Below are 26,188 nucleotides of genomic sequence, written 5' to 3' on the forward strand. Positions count from 1 at the left end.
CGGCAACATCCCTGGTTTGGGGATCTTTGTTTGTCTCTCTCTTTCCCTTGTTTCTGATAAAGCTTTAAATTTCCAGAAAAAATGATTAAGAAATTACCAACACGTTCTCATCCCAACACGTCACATACACACTGACGCTTTGTCAGACCCCTCGGCGTCACTTTTTGCTCGCAGTGAACATGCGCTTAATGTTGTGAATTAAATCTAAAACACTTGCTTAGGTTTAGGCAACAAAACCACTTAGTTAGGTTTAGGGAAAAACAACATGGTTGGGCTTAAAAACTGCGTTTGTACAGTGAAAATGTGACATGACATTGTGAACATTGGGACACGAACAATCAGCTGATTATTAAGTGAAAATGGAACGTAACGCACGGGACGCAAACAGCGGTCTCCTGGATGAAAGCCTCAAAAAGTGTGCCGCTAAAGTGTGCCTCGTGTGGCGGTATCGAACGCCAACAGCCGTGACAAACGAGAGTATTTGACGCCCTGGGAATGAGAATGCGCTGAAGTTACGTATCTTTTAAGCCAATGGACTGAGGTTACTATTCTTTTTTTCAAAAGAGGGGTCTGCCCAGAACAAATACAGCCTTATTCTTTTGTCCCCCTGCTTTATTGAAGTCAACTTATGTAAAAGTATGTGCCTTGCTGAAGGGATAGCATGTAACCTCCCTCATCTAGTGTAGCAACCTGTCAAACTTCTTTTTAATCATCAAAACTTTTCGGCTACAAACTATTTCTTTTGATCGATTGATTCCGTCCATTGCACCAAAAACAAAAATATAATTCAAATGTGGCATTACTCTGGTTTCTTCTTCTCACAGAAATCATGGCGAACATGTCATCTACTTTGTGCCGTTTCCAATTTAAAACTGTCTACACAAAGTGTCTACTATTGCACTACACTATAATATTCTATAATCACGGTAAAAACATCCTTAAGGGTAGAATGGTTAACACCGCATTAAATTCTGAAAAGTAGCATTCAAACATAAATGAGAAAAAGCTCACTAACAAGCTTCCTGGTATCTGCAGGAGCTGGCAGTCATTAAAGCACGGCCAAAGTTGACCTTGTTTTGCACCAATTACGCCTACGCTAGAAACAGGTTATACATTTTTCATTTGACATTGATTTTCCTTTCCAGGGGTGCAATGGTGTACCTCAGGAAATGAGTTGAGAGGCACTGAGCAAATCAAATGTTAGTCACTTTTCGACAGTTTTAGTTGTTTGAGGATTCATGCAACATGTGCAGGAAAGATGTGGACATGAGTGAATCCGGGACAGATGGCTCTCTAATGCTGCTAAAGGAACAAATGGCCACTGAGTGACTTTGTCTCAAACAGCTGGTGTGTGGTAGCTCTGCACAAGTATCCGATCGTGTGTGTGTGTGTGTGAGGGGGGCACAGGCAGCGGAGGGTCATCGCCAGATGGAGCACGCATGCATACAAACCAATTAATATCAATGAAATACGGAAATAAAGTCATTCGTGACCACGCACTCATTCTTAGTCTTGATTCATCCGATAAGTCATTCTACTGCTCTCCCACAACTGTGGGTGTCTGAAAGGAAACAAAATGAAAGTGTTTGTGAGTGTGTGATCCTGACAAGTACACACACACACTCACAGCGTGCAGAGCGAGGAGGCAGCAGGTTTTCTCCGGCTTGGCTCTAAACCAACAACCTGCAGGGAGGTAAACAGCCCCTGAATGGGGGATAAGGAAACCCCTTCACAGGAGACCTTGTGTCTGGCCTGATAACACTTTATGTGTGTGCGTGTGTGTGTGTGTGTGTCTGCATACGTGTGAATAGGGAGGGGCCTTTAATGCCCGCCACCCGATTAGACAACATATGGGTCCATCAGCATCATTAGCTGCTTGGCCCACGTTTAATATATGCACACATGAACACGCAAACATACATGAAAACACACACTGACACACGCTAACACACTGACACACACCCGTAATGGAAACACCTGATGCCCTGACACCAGTTCATTCCCATTATCATATGCAACTCCCCCATGCCGGCCGTGATTTCTGAGATTGATTCAGTTTAACGCCTTTGCTTTTCAATGGGCACGGACGTGTGTGTGTGTGTGTGTGTGTGTGTGCACATACACGTACACTTAGACATACAGTATAGGTACATACACACAAACAAATAGACACCAGTGTACACAAAGGCATGCATACACTCTCATGCATTCCACAGACACACAAACGCACACAGCGGAGGGATAATGAGAGAGGTGAGAGGTCTGAAATTGAGCTGATGTACGCTGGGACCTGAACATTGTGGCCTTGTGTCACTTTAACCCCCCAAGAAGAGACAGCGAGATAGAAAACAACCCCGGAGAGCAGCAGAAACACCTTCATTACTCTCTGTGTCTCAGCTCCCTTCTTTCAGATCCAGTTAGTCTCTCCTTCGCGTTGTTGACCACTTTTTCTCCGTTCTAATCTTACCAACTTTTGGCCTTCTTCTCCTCTACTCTCCTGTCCTCCTCCTCCTTCCTCCTTTACCAGCTTTTTACAATTTGATCGGTAGCTTCACAGTGTGGAGCGGTGCACTGACAGCATCGTTTGTCTTTCCCCTGCATCTTCAGAGGTACATACACACACTGAAGTCCTATAAACACCTTAGTGAGTTAGGAAATAATAAACTTGACAGAAAAGTCTACAGACATCACTGGCGAAAACTGATAACTTAGTCTTGGAAAGTTTAAGGCGGTACATCTTGCTGTGGCATAAACAAACAACTAGATAAACAAACTGATTCCCATATTAAATAAATCTTTGCGAAATTGAGGCTGCATTTAGTGTGCAGTCCTTTCATGAACAACATTACATCCCCTTTAAATAATCCGTTCCCTCAAATCACAAAAACATATTTTCCATGTATACCCCTACTGGTATCTAGCCGTGCAGATGGTGAGATAGAGTTTATTTCAAGAGTTTTTAGATATCTGAGGCTTCTGCGAATTTAGTTTGTGATATGCAAAGAATTGAAAAATGACATTTGAAAAACTTGAAAAGCTCACCCCTTTCCAATCTGCATCAATAGATACCAAGAGGGCCTAGATGGGGAAATGTGTTTTCTTGTGATTAGAGTGCCTTTTAGATTCATCTCCTCTTTTCCAGTGTCATTAATGACACTTAGCCATTTCCAAAAGGTCCTAAATACTTAGTGTAGGTATTACTAAACCTTAGACATGCATAATATGTAATGAAGAAGCATTTCACCGCATCTGGCTTTCAATAGCAAACACATTCAAAGAAAATGTGTTTATTTTATGTTTTTACAAATTGTAGATTAAATATACAAAACTCATTATCTCATATCTGATGCACAAGCTGCTACCTCTTCCAACTGCAAATGAGAGAATGTATTTCATAGATATTACACAGAAGAATAACTTCACAATCACAATCACCTATATTCTGTACCCTTGTAAGGACCCAGTTATATATACTAGTGCTGTCAAGATGAATGCAATAATAATGCAAATTTGTTTTAACGCCACTAATTTTTTTAACGCATTAACGTAATTGATCTTCCGGAGGTTGTACCAGGCTTGTCACGAAGGAGGTTAAATAACGCTCCAAGTTTGTGCAAAAATTTGCACAGGGAAAAACTGGCATGGCCATTTTCAAAGGGGTCCCTTGACCTTTGACCTCAAGATATGTGAATGGAAATGGGTTCTTTGGGTACCCACAAGTCTCCCCTTTAGAGACATGCCTACTTTATGATAATCACATGCAGTTTGGGGCAAATCATAGTCAAGTCAGCACACTGACACACTGACAGCTGTTGTTGCCTGTTGGGCTTGAGTTTGCCATGTTATGATTTGAGCATATTTTTTATGCTAAATGCAGTACCTGTGAGGGTTTCTGGACAATATTTGTCATTGTTTTGTGTTGTTAATTGATTTCCAATTATAAATATGTACATAAATTTGCATAAAGCAAGCATATTCGCCCACTCCCATGTTGATAAGATTATTAAATACTTGACAAATCTCCCTTTAAGTCGCAATTTAATTTAATTTAATCGCAATTAAATATTTTAATCAGTTCACAGCCCTAATATACATCCATAATTTTTTCATGCATTTAATAATGGTTGTCTCGAACAAAGATGTTTTTTGCTACTTCGGTGGTAATAACCTCTTGGACCATCCTCTCCATCCCTATCAAGTGTTTCCCGTCCACACACAGGTGGACACAAATATTTGTTAACAATATAATACAACCCAAATGCAAAACAGCCAACAAAATACCAGAGTTATATTAGCACTGACTCATCTCAGCGAAAAAAGACATTATAACTTTCCCCAATGTGATATTTACTGCAAATGCAAAGCTATTAGTGGACTGAATGAGATTTGTACAGGTGTTTGTGATATTGAGTTATTGTGTATAATCATCGTGTCCTGTACCACAGGCCCCATGGCAGTTCCTGTGCTGTTCCATTAGAATACTGACAACAAAAGCCAGAGAGGTTTATAACAAAAATGCTACACTGGAGTTTACCTTCAAAACGCTTATTTAATTGCATCCAAGCAATACACCAGGCACTGCAAGCTGTGGTTAAAATGTAGAATAGATATAAAAGACGTGTGCTTAACAATACGGTAGGTCCTCTGAGGTGAAGTGCAGCAAAAATGCAGAAATGTGCAGGGACTATGTTAGCTTTTACTGTTGAAATGAATAACAATTGATACAGATTAACATCTTTAAAAAAAAAGACGTGCTAGTGTTGGATCGCGTCTTCCCGCTGACTGGCAGGAGATGTTTATTTGACTCGTCAGCCAGCGGTCAGAGAAGCATTCACGTGCAAATATTCATAATTGCATATTTTGGATGTTTGAGAAGACCACAATTACACAAGCTGGTATTCATATTTAAAGTGATCACAAATGGAACAATTACCGGAGCAACTGCAAGCCTTTGCTTTGGTATGTTGATTGCATACACACAATGTAGCAGCACCTTACGCACTATAAATATGTGAATTACATAGAAAAATCCTGTTTGTCAACATCTTCAGAATGGCTTTGAAATGCTTTTTGAGAGACATTCAATAGCTGGAGATAAGCATTCCAAACAGCTTGAGAGGAGCTCTGCAAAGCGAGTGGGGTGAGGTTTAATCCAGAGGCTGCTGGTGGTTGATTGAGTGCACAGCTCAAAGAGAGACAGCCAAGTGGACATGGGGTTCTTTTCCAAACCGTTTTGGCCCTCTGTGGAGTTGGTGTGAGAGTGTGTGTACATAGGCGAACAAATGTTGTTGTATGGGATAGAACCAGAGCTCCAAGGGAAATACACACAGCCAGAACTAAAAATCACATCTAGTGGGATTTTGTTATGGACAAATGTTGAATTTAAGCATCATCATTTTGAAGATTGGATGTCAAATTGTCAAATGTAATTATATTGATTTGCACCCAATTTGACTCTTATAAGGCCATTAAATGTGCGTTATCAGTCGCTATTAGCACCATAGATGTGGGTCAATGGGAGCCTACTACACCTACTACATTGAAAAAGTGAAAGCAAAACTTAAAAGCAACACGTTCTAACATGTAACACTGCATGAAACATTACACTCTGAACACGAACAAAAAAGGTTTCTTTAGGTTTAGGCAACAAAACCACTTAGTTAAATTTAGGGGAAAGACATCGGGTTTTGGCCTAAAATAGCTATGTTTCAAAAGTGAAAGCAAAACTTACCGCTTGTGAACACAAAGACAACTACACATTGTTGGTTTCCTCCGGTCTCCTACTGTAATTGAAAGCACTGTGTTTTGTGCAACTCATCGCCCACAACCTCCACCCCATATCGAGTTTCACGCTGTCTACACTACCATGCCTCATTTCTGCTTCTGCTTCTGTCATAATTACTACGGTCACTAGAGGTCGCGTCGTGTTCTTTTATACTCCACCATGTGAATAGATGATAAAATCTACTATTGGGTGTAGTAGGCCCCTATTGACCGAAGTGTCAATAGGGGTCCTATCAAAGAGCTATTATGGCTACAAGGTGAACTTGAAAATGAATCTACCAATGTTACATTGGATGTAGACTTTTGTTTTACACAGTTAAATACACATGGGAATTTGTCTGTGAATTCAATGGACAAATGTCTTTTAAAAGATGCTACTGCTAGGATCGCCAGGATGACTTTACAGTAAAAACACTCTTGACTTCTAACTCTGTTTTGACAATCTTTTGAGTTATGCATGCCATTAAAACTAGCAGGTTCACTGCACTTGCATATTATGGCTGTGTCTTGGCAATAATCTGGCAATACGATACGTATCATGATACAGGGGTTATGATTCAATATATTGCGATATATCGTGATACTGTAAACATGGCAATATATTGTGATACTGTAAACCAGGTAATATATTGAACATTTTTAAACCTAATTTTAGGAAAATGTCATAATATAAAAAACACACCACCATATGCACAAAATCTGAATAAAAAAAGTTCCCTGTAACATCCGACATCATAGCACTTCTTTGAGGGAGCACATGCACTGCGAGGACGCATCTCTTTGTAAATAAAATAAAGTATTAACTGAGTTAATCTTTGCATGTAAACTATTAATCAATACAGTGTTTTTGAGAATTTGATACAATATCACAAAACGTAATGTGCAATACTCAATATTTTCTATATTTTCTTACACCCCTTACTTGCAATATGACTGAAAGAACATGAGGTGTGGCTATGAATAACATGAGCAGTTGTGTTAATGTAAGAGATGGACACACTGGCACTTTGGAAAAATAAATAGAATGCAATGGGTAAAACTGCACTGTTGTATGTACACTGTAAAATGTTTTCCATCTGATTAATACCAATTTAAGTGTGCAAAAGTGATGAATACACTTCTCCGATTTCTGACAAGTCAAATAATCACAGTGATCTACAAAACTGTAAGTTGTCCTTCATTGTTTCAAAGCTTTAACAACGAAGGAACATACTTCATCTGCACAATGCACCAAAAAGAAAGTCTTGACACACAAAGGACTCATACAATTGGAGGAGTTGTTGCTATGGTTACCAGCACAAGTTAGTGTGTGAGAGAGAGAGAGAGAGAGAGAGAGAGAATGAGTGAGAGGGAGAGAGAGAAACAACTGTGCACTGTGTTTATAGTTTGTGAATATATGCATCTATAATCACACAGCAGGGAACAATCAAAAGAGACAACATTCACTCTCACAAACAATAAAATTGTCTCATTACTGTAAGTCTCAGCAACAAAGAAACACAAGGAAACGAAGAAAGTGGAAACACAGACAGTGTGTGTTTACGGCACGTTGTTGTATTCTTATAAAAGACAGTGAAATTAAGAGAGACAGAGAGTGCATATGCCTCGACAGGATTGTCCGCTATAGGAGCGTAGATATGTGTGTGTGCTGCTTTTACCTGAGGCACCCTGTAGCGTTGCGCAGCACCTGCGAGGTATGAAGATGGAGCTTGCGGTCGTCATGGTGATTGGGGGAGGAGTCCCAGTTGGAGTGGGGTATGATGACGCTGTTGGTCAGAACGGCCAGAGCGTCCTGGATGATTGGCATCTTCAGAGCATCACATGACGACAGGTTCCATAGCACACCTAGAAAAGCAGAAATAAAACACACATTAAGAAAGCAGTTTATTTTAGCATTATTTTTAAATAATAATTAAAATGAGTGTTTATAGAGGAAACAAAGTAATTATGTGATTACTGGCAAATTGATTAGCATACGTCTGCTAATTTCAATAATGAAAATAGTCAATTACATAAATTTAATCAGGATTGTTTATTTTGCATTTGCCGACAGAGGAAATTTAATACTATTATACTATTTAGCATTATTTTTCCAAATAGTGCTCATGAGGTATAAAACCAATCTTTGTTTGGTGTGGCTGCATAACTATTAAGCATTTAAAACTCACAACAAGACCCCAAAGTATCCACTAAAGATCACCAATTCAGAATGTGTCCTGTGTAAATGTTGCTAATGATGCAGTTAAACCAAAATACTGCTTTTAGGACTGTATAAGAATGTATACAATATAAATGTGTTCCTCATCTGAGATCATACATTTAGCTGAATAAAACTACAAAAAATAGATGTCTCTCTTTATAGGGTTTCCTACAGTGCACAGTGTGATTCATGCCTTTTTTTTTTTAACAATCCTTCTATTAATGCTCCTGTCAAATCTGTGTTCTGGGAGCACAGCTAAGTGCCAGAGGACAGCACTCTTTTCCACTTTGCTTTCTCACCTCTCCATCCCCTCTGTCGACTTTCCACATGTCATTTATAAGCACATATTTTATGAAATTTTAAAGCAAATGGCTCCATTAACCTCTCAGCGATGTGACAGGAAACATTGGGTTGTATTTCGAGGTGAAGTCTGTCCTTCTGATTTAAGGTTTAAGAAATCAAAACAACCCAAAACGTTTTTTTTCAATCTTTTGCGTAATGATACAGATGTCAGCCAGAACTTACATCTCAAATGAACTACTTCAATACTGGCAACGCGAGTCAAAAAAGACTCATAATTGTTATCACTGTTGAGAATGCCACCCACTCTTTTATTCTGTAATCCAACTCTGCAATCTACCTGATGCGTGTGATATCTGAGGAAATGAATTAGATTGTCGGTCCAGGCGGAAAGCCAACTGTCCAACCAGTGCATCATTTATCACACAATGTGTAGTGGAGAACACACGCACACACACACACCCTAAGCATATGCAGAGATATGCAGCCGATGTACGCAACTGTATGCACATGTCCACGCATTGGCAGAAAAACTTGCAAGTTTGTATGTACACAAGGATGCTTTCCATCACCTGCAAGGACAAAAGTACTGTACACACACACACACACACACACAGAGTCACATGCATGCTACTGTAGCACTTAATCGCATACAGTATGGGCACACGCACACACACACACACACACACACACACGTACACATTTTCCTTCTTCTTGTCAGATGGAATACCAGATGCCTCTTCGCAGACGGGTGACAGCACTAGCCTTGTTGGTCAGCTGTGACACACTCATGCACATGCAAACCACACAATGATTCACACTCACACTCACACACACACACAAGAAACACACACGCACATGCACACACACACACACACACGCACACACACACACACACACACACACACACACACACACACACACACAAGAATTCTCGCATTCTACATATGTTAATTAGTCCCTGCTGCTTGTACTGGTCATCCCTACCGAGAGAGCAAGAGATACAAAAAAACGATAATAGCAGCGAACAATAAGATCAGAATGTGTGAAACAGAGGGGTGACAAAGATGAAAGACACAAAAATAGAAAACTAATGAGAGGGGACGAGCGCTGGAGGAGCTGAGTGATGGTTTAGGGAGACAGGAGGAACAGATTGAGGCAACGGGGGAGACATGCAACACGTTTTTAATATAACAAACTATAAAAAGCCACGGTGTTGAAGGTCACCGTCTTTCACGTATTCGGTGCCAGACTCCAGATGTTGCCGGTCCCAGATGACAGATGTCATTCATTTGCACAGTTACTATACAAATAGAATATGGTCACAACTCTCGACACTGAGTGCTCTATAAGCAATGGACCGTGTTCACAGAGGCTGCCAGCCGGCTAAAAGATGTCCTGTTCATTCTACAATACAATGTGCACTAATCTAATTTCTTGTTAGGTGTGAATGTAGTCTGTCTGCCATGGGAAATGACAGCAATACTGCAGTTGAGCAAGACACAGACGGGCAAATTCACAAAGAATGGATTGCGGTCACTTATAGCACCATGAATTCTGCATTACTTGAAACCACCTCTGCTTTGTCTCAATGTCCGATTCACAGAAATATTGCGCTACTGATGTTACAGCACAAACACGTCCATAAAGTTTTGCAGCTGTGTGCAATTTGCCTTTTTTTTGCAGAGGGAGAGGGAAGAAATAATTAGTTTATTTGTTTACATAATAACCTTATATTTCAGTCATTATTTTTTTTTTTCTCATGTATTTTCAAAAGTGACATGTAGGGGAGCTTTAAGCCCGGGACACACAGGGAACGTCAGCAGCAGCAACATTACTACAGTTTCAATGTTTAGACATCTGTAGAATATGTCACAGACAGTGAAAGTGATCTTTTGACAGTATATTGACATAATACCAGCTACATTACTACACTTTCAATGTCTGTATCCGTAGAATGTGTCACGTACATGAAAAAAAGTAAAGATTTATTTTTAAATCAACACTTCCTGCTTCCTTTTCAAAATAAAAGCCTTCAAGCTTTTTTTATGTGGACAGAATTCCTTCATTCGTTAACATAAGGCTTTTATTCTGAAATATTTGCAGGACAGTGTTGTAGGAAATGCAGTGACTTGCACAGCTCCATGAATTAATAAAGTACCGGCTTTTATTGTGGATTATCACTATTATTTAAGAATGACTGCATACTTCTCAACCTTTTTCTGTTTAAAATAAATATAAATGACAATTATTAAATGATATGAAATGGCCATTATGAAAGGCAAACTCTATGTAGAAAGAACGGGCTGGCAGCAGCAGCCAGCAGCAGCAGAAACGCTGCTGGTGTGGACGCCACACGCGTGAGACACGCAGCAATTCAGCGAGGCAGCCGTCACCCACTGCTCATGTGGGCAGTGTGTCCCTGCCGTTATTCATTCATTTTTCATGACAACTGTCATTGCATCCTGTCACTGCATCCCAAAATAAATGAGTTTGAGTGGAGCATGACGATGCCTTCGCCCGGCTACATTCACTGCTGCCATGATCACTTGAGAGTCTGGGCGTGACACCCCTTATAGCCCATAATATCGCTTCATTTACGACCAACTTTCTGAAGATGGTAATAATTTCACTGTAACTGCGTGTGGCTATTAGCGCTGATCTTTGTGAACTGGATTGATTTTGCAATGAGGCTCATTTGCATTTTGCGCCAAATGTCTGCATATTACCCCATTTAAATACATGCAAATGATTTAAATGAGGTAGCACAGAAGCACAGAGACGCTTTTTGCTTTGCAGCGCAGTTAGGGGTGCATTTCACCCTGGCTCCTTTTTGTCTTATATGTGCAGGTTTAACAGCCGCAAAAGCCATGAAATCCTTTTGTCAATTTGCCCCTGAATTCCTAAAAGCTTCATTGAGGCTGACTTCTGACCTGCCTGTGTAAAGGAGCAAATAAAAAGAGAATTTTTGGTTTAGAGACAACAAAAAACTATAAAACCTGCGGTGTAAACTGAAAATAATACTACAGAATATGCTCAACTTATGTCAGGCATGGGAGAACCAATGGAAAATGTATTCTACTAAAAATATGGAGATGGAGAAATGGGCCAGGTCAGGTTGTCACTAATAATGTATATGAATTAAGCCTCACTTCACTGAAACACTGTCCACAAACTGCTGTGGAGGCACTGGTTGTTGTCTAGCAGCCAGTTTTGTGTTGCCAACAGCAACGCCAGTCTTGATGCCTTACAGTATACTGCACAAGTGTCAGTCATACTGACAATCTGCAAATGACAGAGAAAGGGGTGGGAGGAGAATCAAGCCAAGAAAACGTCAGGGAAGGGAAGGAGAAAACAATGAGATGGAGGGAATAATATTAAAGAATAGCAGAGTTTTTGAGGAAGGAACAAAAAAAGCGTTATAAAACAAGATGGGGAATGGCAGCCGTTGACGGAGTAAAGAAAAAATACAGTATAGCCAAAAGGTGTGCTCCTAATGAAAGTTGCTACTCTAAAATAAATGTATAAATATCCAAGATATTTTCACTTTTTTTCTAGGTAACTGTGCAACAATTGTGAGAAAAACAGTAAAAGAGGACGCCAAAGGGAGAGAAAATGAATGGCAGTCAAAGATGTGGAGAAGAAGATCCAAATGTAGGAGAAAATAACAGTTTAACTAAATATAAAACTGTGCAAGATAAAGAGATGAACCATTTGAGTGTGGGAAAAGTTGAAAAGAGATAGAGGACGACAATGTGTGTGAGAGAGAGAAAGAGAGAGAGAGTGTGAGAGGACAAGAAGAGGAGGGTGATAATAAGGCGATGACCTTGTATGCTGTTTGGCAGCAATCAAGTGCTCTCACTCAGGCTGTATATGTGTGTGTGTGTGTGTGTGTGTGGGAGCGTGGCAACATTTTCCTTCACTTACACTAATCAGCCTCTTGTTTCACATCTCGAGTCTCTCAATCTCTCTCCTCTCATGGGCTCTTTTCAAACCAAGGTAAAAGCTCAAACATCCACCGACACACATGCCCACAGATACAGTCGGTGTGGCACACGTGTTGGGCAAAAACACTTCTCTTATGAACCTCAGCGCTTTCAAACATGTCTTTCTGTCTTTCTCCCTGTGTCGGCCTATTTCTCAAGTGGTGAGTGTTGTCAGTGTGTGATTGCAATCATGTTAAAACAGTCTCTGATGACAAGAACCTGTCTGCTGGCTTGCCAAAAGAAAAGGAACACAGCTTCCTTTGTTTTGGCTTCTGTAGCCAATGATGCATGTAAGACTAAAAGTACGCTAAGGATGTGAGAGTATGATGTTATTTTTTTTGCAGACAGAGATGGAGACGATTAAGCAGAAGGAGGAAACACAGAGGAATAGACTCATCTGTGTTTTCTGGGGCAAGGACATTGTGTCTGCCACTGTCTAACATTGGCCAAATTCAAGGTTGACACACACACACCTGCCTGCTCTAGAAACATAGATCTGTAATGCTTCGCTAAGCCCAGTGTCCTTATGAGTATGTGACCAACAGACAATGACATCAAGCTGGAGTCTGTGTGTGTGTGTGTGTGTGTGTCTCCTCTCTCCCCGTCTTTATCTCTGCCTCTCCCTCCTCTGACTAGCTCTCCTCAGACGCTTGACGGACAGTTTCCTAGGAGCTGGGTGGTTTGGGGAAATGGGGAGATGATTGCATGAATTCATGAATAAATGAGAGTGTGACTTGTAAGGGGAGAGCGAGGCCTGTTAGGCCTCAAGTGGCGATGTTTTATTAAACAGCCTTCATCTGTGCGACTCTATGTGAATTAGTTAGCCGCGGGGTCAGAACCTGGTGATGAGTGAAGCCGAAGACGACAAATTACATAGCTAATGTGTCGACAAAAATCTGCAAACGAAAATTGAAAGGAGAAATATTGATTTTGGATAACATTATAGGTGTCAGCGTGTTAACAATCGCAGACTTGACCCCGGGGTCATAAAACTTTCCACCCTGTTCGTGGAGAACATCCGTCAGCACTAGGTTAAGTCCTGTATTGTGGGCAAATTGTCACTCCTTTTACTGGGGGTTTCGTTCCCACCAGGGCCTCCCATTGTGACAATGCTGCAGAGACATTTCTGCAGGACACTAACAATTTTATAGCATAGCAGTAGCAGCAAAAAAGTCATCCTGGTGAAGGCATCCTATTTCCCCACAGGAATCACCGTAATGACTGTGGTGGAGCTATGTCCTCAAGCATTTTGTGAAAGAAGGTTATGAGCTCTGTCAAATACTATAATAATAGTGGGGACATGGAGATTTGGACATCTACAGTACTCGGAGCGGGGATTCATGCCTTGAAGTAACACAATCATTTTCCAGTAAAGGATGGCAGCAGTACTATTTCACTATGTTGGTTTGTTGCCAGCATCATCAGCTTGCATAAGCAGAAAAATATTGGTCACTCCTGTATACACATACACTTGTTTTGCTTTGTAATGCGTTTAAAGGGATAGTTATGTTGTTTTGAAGTGAGGTTGTATGAGGTACTTATCCATAGTAATTGTGTATTACCTACAGCAGCCATTCTCAACCAGTGTGCCGCGGCCCACCGGTGTGCCGCAGAGCGCCATCTAGTGGGCCGCGGAGGCAGTGGTACTAGATTATTTTTTTATTATTATTTAGCAAAGTGAACAGGTAAAACCTAAAGGAGGTAAGAAGCCAGCTGCTGTATAACCAAAGCCTATTGAAGGAGGCTGAAACACGGGCGGACACGGGTCATGCGCAGTGTAATTGGAGCTGCGGTCGTGCGTTGCGATCGGCTCAATTTCGGCGAGCGCAGAGCAGATATTACTGCGCATGTGCGGTACCCTGAAGGCGCGTTGATTAAGTGTGACCCAACCTCCTTCAATAGGCCTTGTGTAAAAACACCAAACATCATCAGGTAGAGACAAACGTGTTTGCCACTGTTAGCTAGCTAACGTTCTCGGATGCAGTGAGACCAAATGGATCGTTTTTTAAAGCGAAAAAGTGATGTGGGAGACAACCCTGCGCCAGTAAAAGCTCCGAAGCGTGTGGTGAGGAAATATGACCCTGAATACATTAAATTAGGATTCGTGCTTAATCGCCTTTTTGAACTGAGAGAAGAAGTGCACACATTTCTGGAAGAGCAGCACTCCCCTCTTGCTGAGCATTACACTGATGGTAACTTTTGTGCAAAACTGGCCTACTTATCAGATATATCTGACCAGTTAAATCAGATCAATATATCAATGCAAGGCAGAAACAGCACAGTGTTTTTGGTTTCAGACAAAATTGAGGGCTTCAAGAAAAAACTTATTCTGTGGAACAGAAGAGTCAAGGAGGGACGATTTGACGTATTTTCACTCCTAAGTGAAACTTTGGAAGCCACTCCTCTTGTCAACATATCCAGTGTTATAACCCAGCATTTGACTCAGTTGTCGGGAAAGTTTGCAGGCTACTTCCCAGAAGATGCACGAGATGGAAACCTTTGGATTTTGGACCCTTTCTCTGTGGATCCTGCTTCAGAAGACATAGCTCTCTCCACTGTGTTGGAAAATGAACTGATGGAACTATCAGCAGACAGCAGCCTGAAGTTTCAGCTCACACAAGTAGACCTTGCTTCATTCTGGATACTGGCTGCCAGTCAATATCCCTCTCTGTCAAAACGGGCAATCACATTTCTGTTGCCTTTCACCACCACCTATTTATGTGAGTCAGGGTTTTCCATTGTGACTGTCACAAAATCAAAGGCAAGGAACAAACTGAAAGCAACTTTGAATGCTACTCTGCGTGTCAGCCTCTCACCCATCCCACCACGACTTGATCTCATTATTTCCCAGAGGCAAGCCCAAGTGTCTCACTGAGGGTAAGCAGAATATGTATTTTGGTCATTACAGCTGACAGTGGCATAACACATATCTACAGCCCAGTTTATTATTTGTTGTATAAACATGTTAGGTTTTTTACTCATTTATTTGGGAAGGTGGTCCTCGGAAATGTTTTGACAATCACAAGTGGGCCTTCAGTTGCAAAAGGTTGAGAACCCCTGGTTTAAAGGGATAGTTATGTTGTTTTGAAGTGGGGTTGTATGAGGTACTTATCCATAGTAATTGTGTATTACCTACAGTAAATGACGGTTGGCATGATCCCAGATTGGAGAAACAGACAGGAGTTACCGCACAGAAGCAAAGTAATGTACTGCTGTGGACGGGGCCGGTCTAAAAGAAACCTCACCTAAAAAACAAATATCAGTTTAGGTGCACGCTATATTTAGAATACTTTTGCCGGTTTACACTGTAGTCACTGAAGCCGTTGTATCGATCTATGCTCTCGCCAAAGCCACCAGACTCCATTGAAAAAACCTTACATTTTATGTTTCAGAACACTTTGGTGGACTTTGGTGAATCCGAACTAACCAAAGTCACACACAAACAAACTAACCGATTGAGGCAGCGGAAGCCGAGCAACCCTCATGTTCTGCGAGGTAAAAATTAAGTTTTTTTCAATGGAGTCTGGTTGTTTTTTTTGGCAAGAGCATAGATAACTGCTTCAGTTTCCTGTAGGAAACATAGACTGTATAGCAGTCTCACGGCAAGGTAAACCAGCAAACTATCCCTATCCCTGCTTTCATTCACTGCTGTGCAAGGCATGGAATATTAAGCAGCACTTTAAGACATTAGCCAAAATGTACATTTGTCTCCAAATGAAAACAAAATAATAATAACAATTGTAACTTAAGAATTATACATTGAAGATGTTTGCACAAATGCCCGCATTTTGAACACATGACTTCCCGCAGCAGTTGCTTCTCAGCCCAACAAGCATTTCAGAGCAGACAGCAGCAGCAGCTGCAGCAGCAGCAGGGTTATGCCATGGTCCACTGCTTCAAGGTGAGCCCATGAGTAAGGATAGCATCTCCTATTGACACCCAAAGCCTCTGCATCGACCAGACTTTGACTGACAGGCCCGGAAGCCTTGACTTCGTCCTATCTACCTCATGCTTATACCCAGCGAGCCAATAAAGCTTGTCTATATTTAAACTTCAGAACCGACAGGGAGATAGGGTAAATTGTTGAGGGAAGGTTTTTCCGGTCACTCAAAAAAAAAAAAAAAAAAAAGTATGCCCTGTCTCATTTCCCCAGACCTAAACAGATTCTTTAATCACAGAGAATAGGGAAGTGCTTTGACGAAGCTGACAACAAAGAGGCAGTAATGAGGAGGCTGATTTGTTATGTCTCTAGCACAACTGCTTTTTCTTTTTTTTGAGTCCAGCAGTTGAAGATTGTGTTTATTGATGTCATTTGAGTATGCACCATTGCCCCTGATGAACCTCACCAAGTGCCATTTGCTTGCTTACAAATCATTTAGCCACCAATTAGTAATGAAGGTCAAGCTCTGAGAAGAATGTAATTTGGCAATAAATCCAATGCAGAAAGGCTAATAAGGTTTTTCTTTCTTTATTCTGTTCTTTAACTCTTTTTTTAAAACGTTGTTGGTATTTGCAGCACTGACCTGAGAAAGGAGTTCTACACAGATTCGTCTGGTAGCTGCCCTTCACAACTACCGTCCAAAGCATTTAAGGCCAAGACATAACAACCCGACATCAAAGAACTAGCGGCAACAAAGGCTGACCATTGCCTCGCCTAACGTCACCTGTGTCTGGGCCCAAATGTTGCAGTCGAACACACCGCAAAGACTTTAGCCAACTGCCAACTACCACGTTCATCCTGCAACTGCTTGAGATGAAATAACTCTCCCTACCAGCAGGTAGCGGTAGTCTGTATTCGTCATCCATAAAGGGAAACCGGAAGACCGAGCTTGGCGGATACGTAGATGAAACAAAGTGGCGTTTGACGACCCTTTTCACACCACTCTCACTCACCACTAGTTTCATTCCAGATGGCCATGTCATTGTGAAAATATCCGTGTATTGGAATGATCAAATGAGATGAGGATGAAGAATGAAAAGAGCTGTCTTTGTGTTCCCTCTGGACTTTACTCGTTGGCTTGCTTTCCTCACTTCCGTTTCTCTTCGCGTGCACTGATTTGCTTAAGGTGAAAAGCCTACCAGAGTGATTCCATTCACCGACAGCCTTCGCCGCCAATTCAACAAGCTGAATCGGCAGAATAGAGCCAACGGTGCAGGACACACCAAAAATACTAGGCCGACAGACGCTCAACGATGGCCCAAAACTGTCCGATGGCCAACTGTCGGCTTGGTGTGGCAGGGCCTTTAGAGGTTCAGGACAACAGCACTTGGAGAATGTTAATTCATAATTTTCTTGCCTTCTGTTTTCCAGCTGGTACATGGATCTCAACCAATGAACTGCTTTTTGCCATCAAGCTTATTCTCTCCCAAAGATTTCTTTTTTACAATCAAAAATTTGACAAAACCAACTCATACCTCAAGCTGGAAACTGCTTTACAATGAGGCCAAGAAACAACAACCATCAAAATCAGCTAGCTGTTATCAGCTGAACTATTTTTAATTTGACTTTTGTCCATCTTTTGTATTGCAGAGTTACCTCCAGTTTCAACTTGTAAACATTAAAGGGGAACACCACCTAAATTAAGAATCCCAATAGGTTACTTCAATGGCCTAGTAAAGTTCAATCAATATTTGTGAACATGAGCTACTCTCTCTCAAAGCCAGAAACCAGAGAAGTAAGTCTGTCATACGGTATAAAGTCTGGAGCTGCTTCATAGGCATATTCAGTGTGTGTAGTTACTGGTCATTTTCTAAAGTTAATTTGAGACCGAGTACTTGCCAATACAATGGAAAATAATCTGAACACAAGCATTGTATCACTGTGCACAAATACTTGGCAAAATGGACGCATTTAATTAAAACTGTTTCAATCGCCAATGCAGCATAAAAAAAGATAATTTTAACACATTTTACTCATTGTCTCTATTTGTAAGAAAAAACACAGTCCTAATTGAATGACAGAGTCATTACGCAACGGTTTCAAGTGGTGAATTAGACATCCAGCAGGGGTGTTCCAGGAGGCAAATGAAGATAGACTTCAAAATATAGTCGTACTGGCATGAAAGCAATTGAAATGCGGAGTTCAATGCTAAGTACCAGAGTAAACAGACAACAGGGTAGAGTCATGCATGACACTGATTCACTCAGCCAGCAGCAGGGGAGAGCAAGACAGAGAAGGGCAAAGACAGGAAGAGTCAGGGAAAGAGAGGGGTAAGATATACTTTCACAGTATGTGTGTGTGTGTGCAGGATGACTATTTATAAAAGTCAGAGCTCAAAATATGATGCAGTATGACTTGCGGTGCAATTTATTCATTCGTTAAACTGCTTACAGACCGCACACAAACACACACACACTCCATCTCCAAGCTGTGTTGTTAATCTCTTAGTCTCCCCAGCGCTGTGTTGATATTTTTCAAGGTGCCAGAACATCCCTATAGGCGAAATCTGGCGACTGCCATCACTGATGCGTATAGCTCAGCGCCAAGGCTAAATGCTCTGTCTGTGGATTTTGATTGGTGCACATTCTCACTTCTTTATCAGGAATAAAAACAAAACTTCTGTTTTGTTTTCCCTTCCTATACTCTTCTTTTAGCTTCCCATCTTTTTCATCCGTCCTACTAATCACCCCATTTGTTGTTCTTTCTTTCCTCTCTTCCTCGTTCACTTTCCTCTAACCATATTCCACCATCTAAAATATACATATTTTGTCTGAGGAAAAGAATAGCTTACTTCCTTCCATCATCCCTGTTTCTGCTCAACATTTTTTCCTTCTCCATCCATCTGCATGTCTCTAATATCCTTCTATTTCAAGCTGTATTTCCTTTCCACTGTTATAGCGGTGTCCATAACAGTGAAAAACCTCAGTAGTGGCCATTTGTCGCAAAAATCAAAAATGAAATCAAACTTAAATCAAAGGGGCCACTGACGCACCATAGGTATGTGGATTACGCAGACAATAGAGTCCACTGTCCATTGTTATTCAACCCAAAAAAGAAAAGCAAATGAACATGGATGTCGCTGCCTCTCTTGTTCTGATAAAAAAAACATAAGCTCACCCAGGTGCATGCTGGTCCTACCTGCCTACCTACCTATATAACCGCGGGTGTTCACAGTTTTACCTAATTCATAAACAAAAGAAAACAAAATACTAATTATGCAAAAAACTAAATATACCAAAAAAGAATGTAGTTATACAAGACAAAAAACTAGCAAAAGAGAACACTATAAAAAATGTAATCTAAATAAAGTAAAAATCTAGAATAATAAATCAAACAATACTACTTATTATTAGTAAAACAGCTAAATACTAACAACACATAAATAGCTCCTACAGCCTCCTTCCATCCTTCCTCTCCCACATCCTACGTTTTTTTTTTGTGTCCACCATTCTCCAGCAGGCTGTTATCAGTATTTGACGGGTCTGTAAAGAGAGAGACAAAACTCCTCACTGGCTTGCTGGCTGTCATTGTTGTGATCCCCCAGGTCCCCTTCTCTTCGGAGAGCGAGTGACCTATGGGAATGCGTCTAGGGATGGATGTTGGAGCGTACACGTCTGTGTGTGTGTGTGTGTGCTCCAAGATGAGCTTTGTCCCGCTGAGGAAAAATGGGGTCAGAAGTCAAATTGAACATGAGAGGGCTCCACCGACTTTATCTCAGTATTCTTTGTGTGCACGTGTGGTTTTGTGTGTTCCTGTGCGTCTGTTTGAATCCATGTCTGTGCGTGCATGAGTGAATGAGCGTGATTGTACTTTATCTTTAGGAACGTCCAATCCTCTGGTAGGAGCGTGAACGTGTCTCTCTTATCTCGGGACTAACCTGGTGCAACAAAGGTTTTTTTTTTGTCTGTGCAAAGAGAGAGAAACAACGGTGATACAAGAGCAGATACACACAGTTCCAGCTCGATGTGATGCATGACACTGAACCACATAAAAGGGCAGCACGCACACGGATAAAGGAGAGAGAAGAAAGGTGCGAAGAGGAAAGCGATCGACATAAGAACACGGATGGAGGAAAGAAGGAAAGTAGGGTAAATTAGATGACAAAACAGGATAGAAGAAGAGTGGCAAGGATTGGCTCTCTCCTGATCTAACTCACACGGGCTCCGCCCTCTACTGGACTCAATGGGTAATACTCTCCTCCAATCACGAGCATGCATTCGCCTACTGAAAATTTGTGTACCCGGCCAAACAGGACGTGCCTACCCAAATACATGCGGACCCACAGTATATAAGGTGTTCGCCCACTGGCTGTGGCGACTAACCTCTAGCCGGTCAGGATCAGTGTGGTTGGGTCGATGTGATGTCATCGCTGAGCGTACATTCATCGGGCACCACCCGCTGTACCCATAGAGTTACGTAGAGGGCGGAGCCTGTGTGAGTTAGAACCAGTGGGCAACCTCCGGGTCTGAGAAGTGAAGCCAATGAGGAAGTGCCTTGAACTTGCATTCTTTCTAACAGCCAGCAGGGGGCGACTCCTCTGGTTGCAAAAAGAAGTCTGATTGTATAGAAGTCTATGAGAAAATGACCCTACTTCTCACTTGATTTATTACCTCAGTAAACATTGTAAACATGAGTTACTGGTCTCAATCGCTTGTTTCAAGTCTTCTTCAATACAGCATGATGTTCATTTAGTAAATTATGGTCCCATTTAGAGTTAAATAGACCATAAAGCAGGGGATGCTTTAGGGCGCGGCTACCTTGTGATTGACAGGTCGCTACCACGGCGTTGTCCGGTCTGGGTGTTGTCCGTGTTTTTTTCGTCTTACAGCTTTAACCCTTTCACAGTCTGTTTTCAGTTCATGAAAGTTAATATTAACATTTTTGGTCACCTAAAAATGCCTTAATCAGTGTTATAGAACTTGGGTTACAATATCGTAACCTTCATTCTGTCTGGGGAGATACATTGTTCTTAACGTACCAGGGAGAACTCCTCATTAGAACATCACCTATTACAGGTCACAGCTCAACCACTTCATTTAAACCATAGCCAAACTCTTATTTTCACCTGTCTACACCTTGTGTGTGTCTGAGACTCCGTGTCTCATTATTACTTGCTGAATTTTCATAAATATCACAGATTTTGACCTTTAAAGACTCAATCCTGTGACACATATGCCTAAACACAATTCATACACACATACATGCACACGCACACACTGCGGTTCATCATTATTACCTGTCCTGAGGCTGTAGAACCAATGTCATGCAGGGAAATGACTGTAGCTGCACATTTAGATTACACATATGCTCGAGGTGGTGTATGTGTGCGAATGTAACCATCTGTGTGTCTGTGTTAAGCAGAGAGGGATGCAGTGCATGTGTCAGTGTTTGCTCGCAGCGCGAAAGGGCCTCTAGTAGAATATTAAATTCTTAGTGGGAGGCACATTGCAAAATATTTCAGCAGGAACGGAGATCAAATTATATCAGCTCATGTAATGTCTGTTTGCTTAGGTGGGTGTTCAAATTTAATCCATACATCTTTTGCCTACACAGATATTTGTGTGCATCTCCACAATAAGTACTGTACATCTGAGCGTGTGTGCATGTCTCTAAGTTTGTGTGGGTGTGCGCACTGCTGTCTCCAGTGCACTGGCTAACTTGTACTGCTCGTGCCCTAAAGGTTAAAACAAGACTGACCAGTGATTGCAAAACACCACACTTGCTAGTAGGAACTCAAATGCTACACTCATATTTTATGCAGGCACCCACGCAAAAAAAAAACCAGAGCCAAACTTATAATGAATTACAACCTAACCAGTTGAAAAGAGAGGACACGTAACAAACACTTGTAAAGAGAAATTATGTTTAGAAAGAAATTATTGGCTGCTTCCTCTGCATTCTCTCCAGAAGTTATGCCTTAGAGTCCTATTAGTCTGTTGAGGAGAACTGTGATTGAATATAAACTATCATTCAGGTGGAATGTTAAATTGTTTGGCATCTGAAGGAGCTAAAGACGAACGGCCTTGGTTGCTGCATAGTGAATAGTAACATTTTGTGAAAAGTGTTCTTTCATTGAGAGTTCAATGTATAAATTCTCAAAGATGTAAAATCACTCGGATAAAACAACTATCTGCCGAGGTCAAATGAAACTAGAATACAATGGTGGCTATGTGTATTTAAAAGTGTGTGTTTGTTGCTACGGATGTGTGCATGCCTCGCAAGTATGTAAGTATTATATTTTGAAGTTTTTGAAGTTTTGATTTTACCAAATCTAGATCATTCACAAAAAGTCAGAGGAGTAATCAGTCACACAGTCGTCGACTAAATTCACAGAATAATGAGTAGAAAACAGTAAGCTAAAACTCGAATTATCGCCTCACGGTTGTATGCCTCCGCCAACCAGTCAAGTACCAGTTTACATCCATGTCTGTCCAAAATGTCCCCACTTTATCATTTTATCCTAATAGACATTTGTGTGAAATTGTCATAACTAGCACATGAATTCTTGAGTTATGGCCAATAACGTGTTTTGTGAGGTCACAGTGACCTTGACCTTTGACCACCCAAATTCTAAATCAGTTCATCTTTGAGTCCAAGTGGATGTTTGTGTGCCAAATTTGAAGAAATAATTCCCTGAAGGTATTCCTGAGATATTGCGTTCACGAGAATGGGATGGACGTGAGGTAACAGTGACCTTGACCTTGACCGTCTTCTTTCGCTGTCTGAAACATTCTTGCAATGTAGGTACATAAAATGACGCAGATTTGGTGTAATTGTGTGTGCATATAGCAGCATGACTGATCCTCGCATCTCGACATATCAAATTCTATCCACACGCACACATGCACAAGTCATTATAACCTCTCCTGAGGCCATATAAGCAGAGTCTTGCTGGAGAATAACTGCAGCTACACCATGATATATATATATATATATATATATATATATATACATATATATATGCAAAGGAGGTGAAGTGTAAGTTTGCCACGGCTACAGTACCTGTGACCAGTTCTCTGATTTCCACATCTCCGGTCTTCCTCAGCAGGCGGACCAAGGCAGGAATCCCCCCGCAGTTCTTCAGGGCCACTTTGTTCTCGTCATTGGCCTTGCCGTACACCAGATTCCTCAGGGCTCCGCAGGCGCTACGGTGGACCTCGCTCATCCTGTGGTCCAGCAGGTCGACCAGCAGCTGGATGCCTCCTTGTCTGCGGATCTGAGGATCGAAGGAACCGTATTGAATAAAAATGTACCTGTTAAATGAATTATATATAACAACAAAAAAATCCATCATAGACTCACATTGTACACAATCATGCCTAAAGACTTCACAAAGTTTCTATTATTAACATCCGCCTCCAGAAAAATGTTGGTAGTCAACAGTTGTTTATACAGGTAGCTACTTATGTGTGTACAGTATGGTGTATGTGTGTGGCCTACAGTATCCGGCAGTCCTGCCAATCAGATTAACAACCCAGTGTGTACTAATTAAAGATACTACGACACAGCTAATGACTGTGCTTTCACAAAATGACACTTAATTACACCGGTGAGGGAAGGGAATAAGAGCTGTGACACCAGCTTTGCTTATAATCTAACAAAACATAATGCAATATTTCTCTGCCTGTCTTCTGCTGTATTATCTGTCTCTCATCCCGCATCTCAATATTTCCCATTTTCACATAATCTGCTTTTTCCTCCTTTTTTTAATACATGTAATATCTGTTTCTGTATGCGTGTCCGTCCTTTTGTCTCCGTCCTGTCTGCATTTATCTTTCTCGGTTGTCTGGTTTACGTTTCCTCACATGACCGTGCACAAACACATCACTACTGACACTTTTGGCTTCTGCCAACTGAAAGAGAAAATAGGTCGGAGGCACATCTGCTTCGTAAAATAGAAAACTGTGGTTCAAGAGCTTTATATAACAATGTTGTACTATGTTTCATTCGCTCCATGAATGGTAGTGCAAACGTGTGCATGATTTATGGAAAGTATTGAAGCTAAAGTTAAAAGCTATGATAAAATATATCAGAAAACAGGAGTTTATTTTAAAAACCAAAGAGGCATTTGTGGTCCCTACCACAGAAAACTTTAAAATTCAAAAGACTTAAAGCATCCTGATAACTTTTTTCGAGATTTTTTTCTCGTTAATTTATGTCTTTATAATCTCACAAATTTGTTATTTTGTTCACGTAAATTTACGAGTTTATTCTTACAGAATATCCAAGTTTTTTTTCTCGTAAATTCACGACTTTAAAGTCGGAAATTATGAATTTTCTCTTTGAATATTACCCCCTCCAACAGCTCTGTATTTTGTTTTTGTTAACCTACAATGGCCCTTATACGCCATTGTAGATTCTGTACATTCATCTGTTAATGCAATGCAATTTTTTAAAATGTTTTAGTATTCATAGTTATAAATCCCAGTTTTAGACAAATATATTAAATTAAACATGTATAAACCATGAATATATAGCTATATAACATAAATATAAAAATATAAAGAAATTGGCCAGTTAAAAATAATGCTTTAAAACGTATACTTCTACACCTTTATAGCATCATTTTATCCTCTAGTCCTTTAACAACACCGACAACATGTTAAAAACTAATCCAAATTGTATTATCCAGTAGGAAAATGCAGACCATTATTTTACTATGTAATTGTAACATACAATCAAGGATTATGATACACTGTGGATTTAAAAAGGTTTCCATTAGTACCGGTAGTAAACTTAGAAGCCTGGTTCCAGACATCTGCATCTCAGATTCGTTAAGTGATTCACATATGAATGAATGAAGTGAAACTAAATGGCAATTCAGTGTGATTATCAGGCTATAAAATTAATGTTGCAGGTTAAAACTACAAAATACATGCCTCCATTATTTGTCTTACTGTTTTTAACAAATAACAGCAGATGTTGAAACCTTATTAAAATACTGGAGAAAGCCTCATGTCTGGTATGACTCCCTAAAAAAAAGGCCAAGAAGGTTGTCAAGAAAGATGCCAACACCTTTAATTGCAGACTCACCAGACTACATGAATATTTGTCATGTGTATTTTATGCAAGCATCTACTACACCCTCCTCATATATCACTCTTCGGCTTGTTTTAAAGGTGTATGCCACCAAGAAGCAGAACTATTATGTAACCGCCTCTTCTCTTTGTATTTTATTTATGTACTTGACAGACGCACAAAGGGAGAGGAACAAACAAGCCAATCAGTGCAGATTTATGATTGCATCCTGATTCTGCGAGACAAGACAAGGGCTGTTAGCCCAGTGGGGATCACAATGAGGGCACTCGGGTGTTACACATTATGCCTTCCCCCTATGGTGTTACACATAATGCCTTCCAACCATGGCGATACACGTATTGCCTTCTCCCTGTGCTGGTGCTTTTTTAAACCCTCCCACACCGCTTCTCCACTGCAGGGATCTTCGTCGGCCTTGGGGGGCCGAAGAGCTTACAGCAAGCCGTGTTTAGTCCGATCAACAGGGGTGTAGTACTAATCACCGGAAACAGGCTGCTGTGATCACCAGGAGACTAATATAAACATGGGTAGAGCAACTAGTGTGTGTGTGCGTGTGTGTGAGACAGAAAAAGTCTTTCATGCTTCCACTTTTATTAAATCTCTGGAGTACTGCAACCGGCAGAGTTACTCATCCAGATAACTCAAAAAAAAAAAAAAAAAAAAGGTTTTCACAGTTAACTGCGTAATCAGACTTCTTGAAACCCTCCTTTATTTTTCTGCATGTTCTCCCCCAGACCTGGGACGTTAAGTACATGTACTAGTAAATAATTCTTAGTGTCTGTATAATCGTGAAAGCACCAGATGGGTGGAGTGTGTACCACACAGACACGTTGACAGGAACAGCAAAGTGCAATAAGCTTCCGAGTGTTTTTCCTGTGATTATCCCTGGCAACTCGTTGTTTTGTGTCCTGTGGAAACCTCGCACATCTGGCACGAGTAGGC

The 26,188-nt window shown here is 40.9% G+C and overlaps 1 protein-coding gene across 1 annotated transcript in view; it reads right to left on the bottom strand.

Annotated features, from left to right (window-relative positions):
- ctnnd2a (catenin (cadherin-associated protein), delta 2a) overlaps positions 1 to 26,188 on the bottom strand; it is a 317,537-nt gene that overhangs the window by 68,869 nt on the left and 222,480 nt on the right. The window contains exons 14-15 of the mRNA XM_037756610.1: positions 23,213 to 23,426; positions 7,443 to 7,629 (exon numbers count right to left, since the gene is read on the bottom strand). Coding sequence (XP_037612538.1) covers positions 7,443 to 7,629; positions 23,213 to 23,426 — 401 coding nt within the window. The remainder of the gene's footprint in view (positions 1 to 7,442; positions 7,630 to 23,212; positions 23,427 to 26,188) is intronic.

The sequence above is a fragment of the Sebastes umbrosus genome, chromosome 21, assembly GCF_015220745.1.
Source record: "Sebastes umbrosus isolate fSebUmb1 chromosome 21, fSebUmb1.pri, whole genome shotgun sequence".
Classification (NCBI taxonomy): domain Eukaryota; kingdom Metazoa; phylum Chordata; class Actinopteri; order Perciformes; family Sebastidae; genus Sebastes; species Sebastes umbrosus.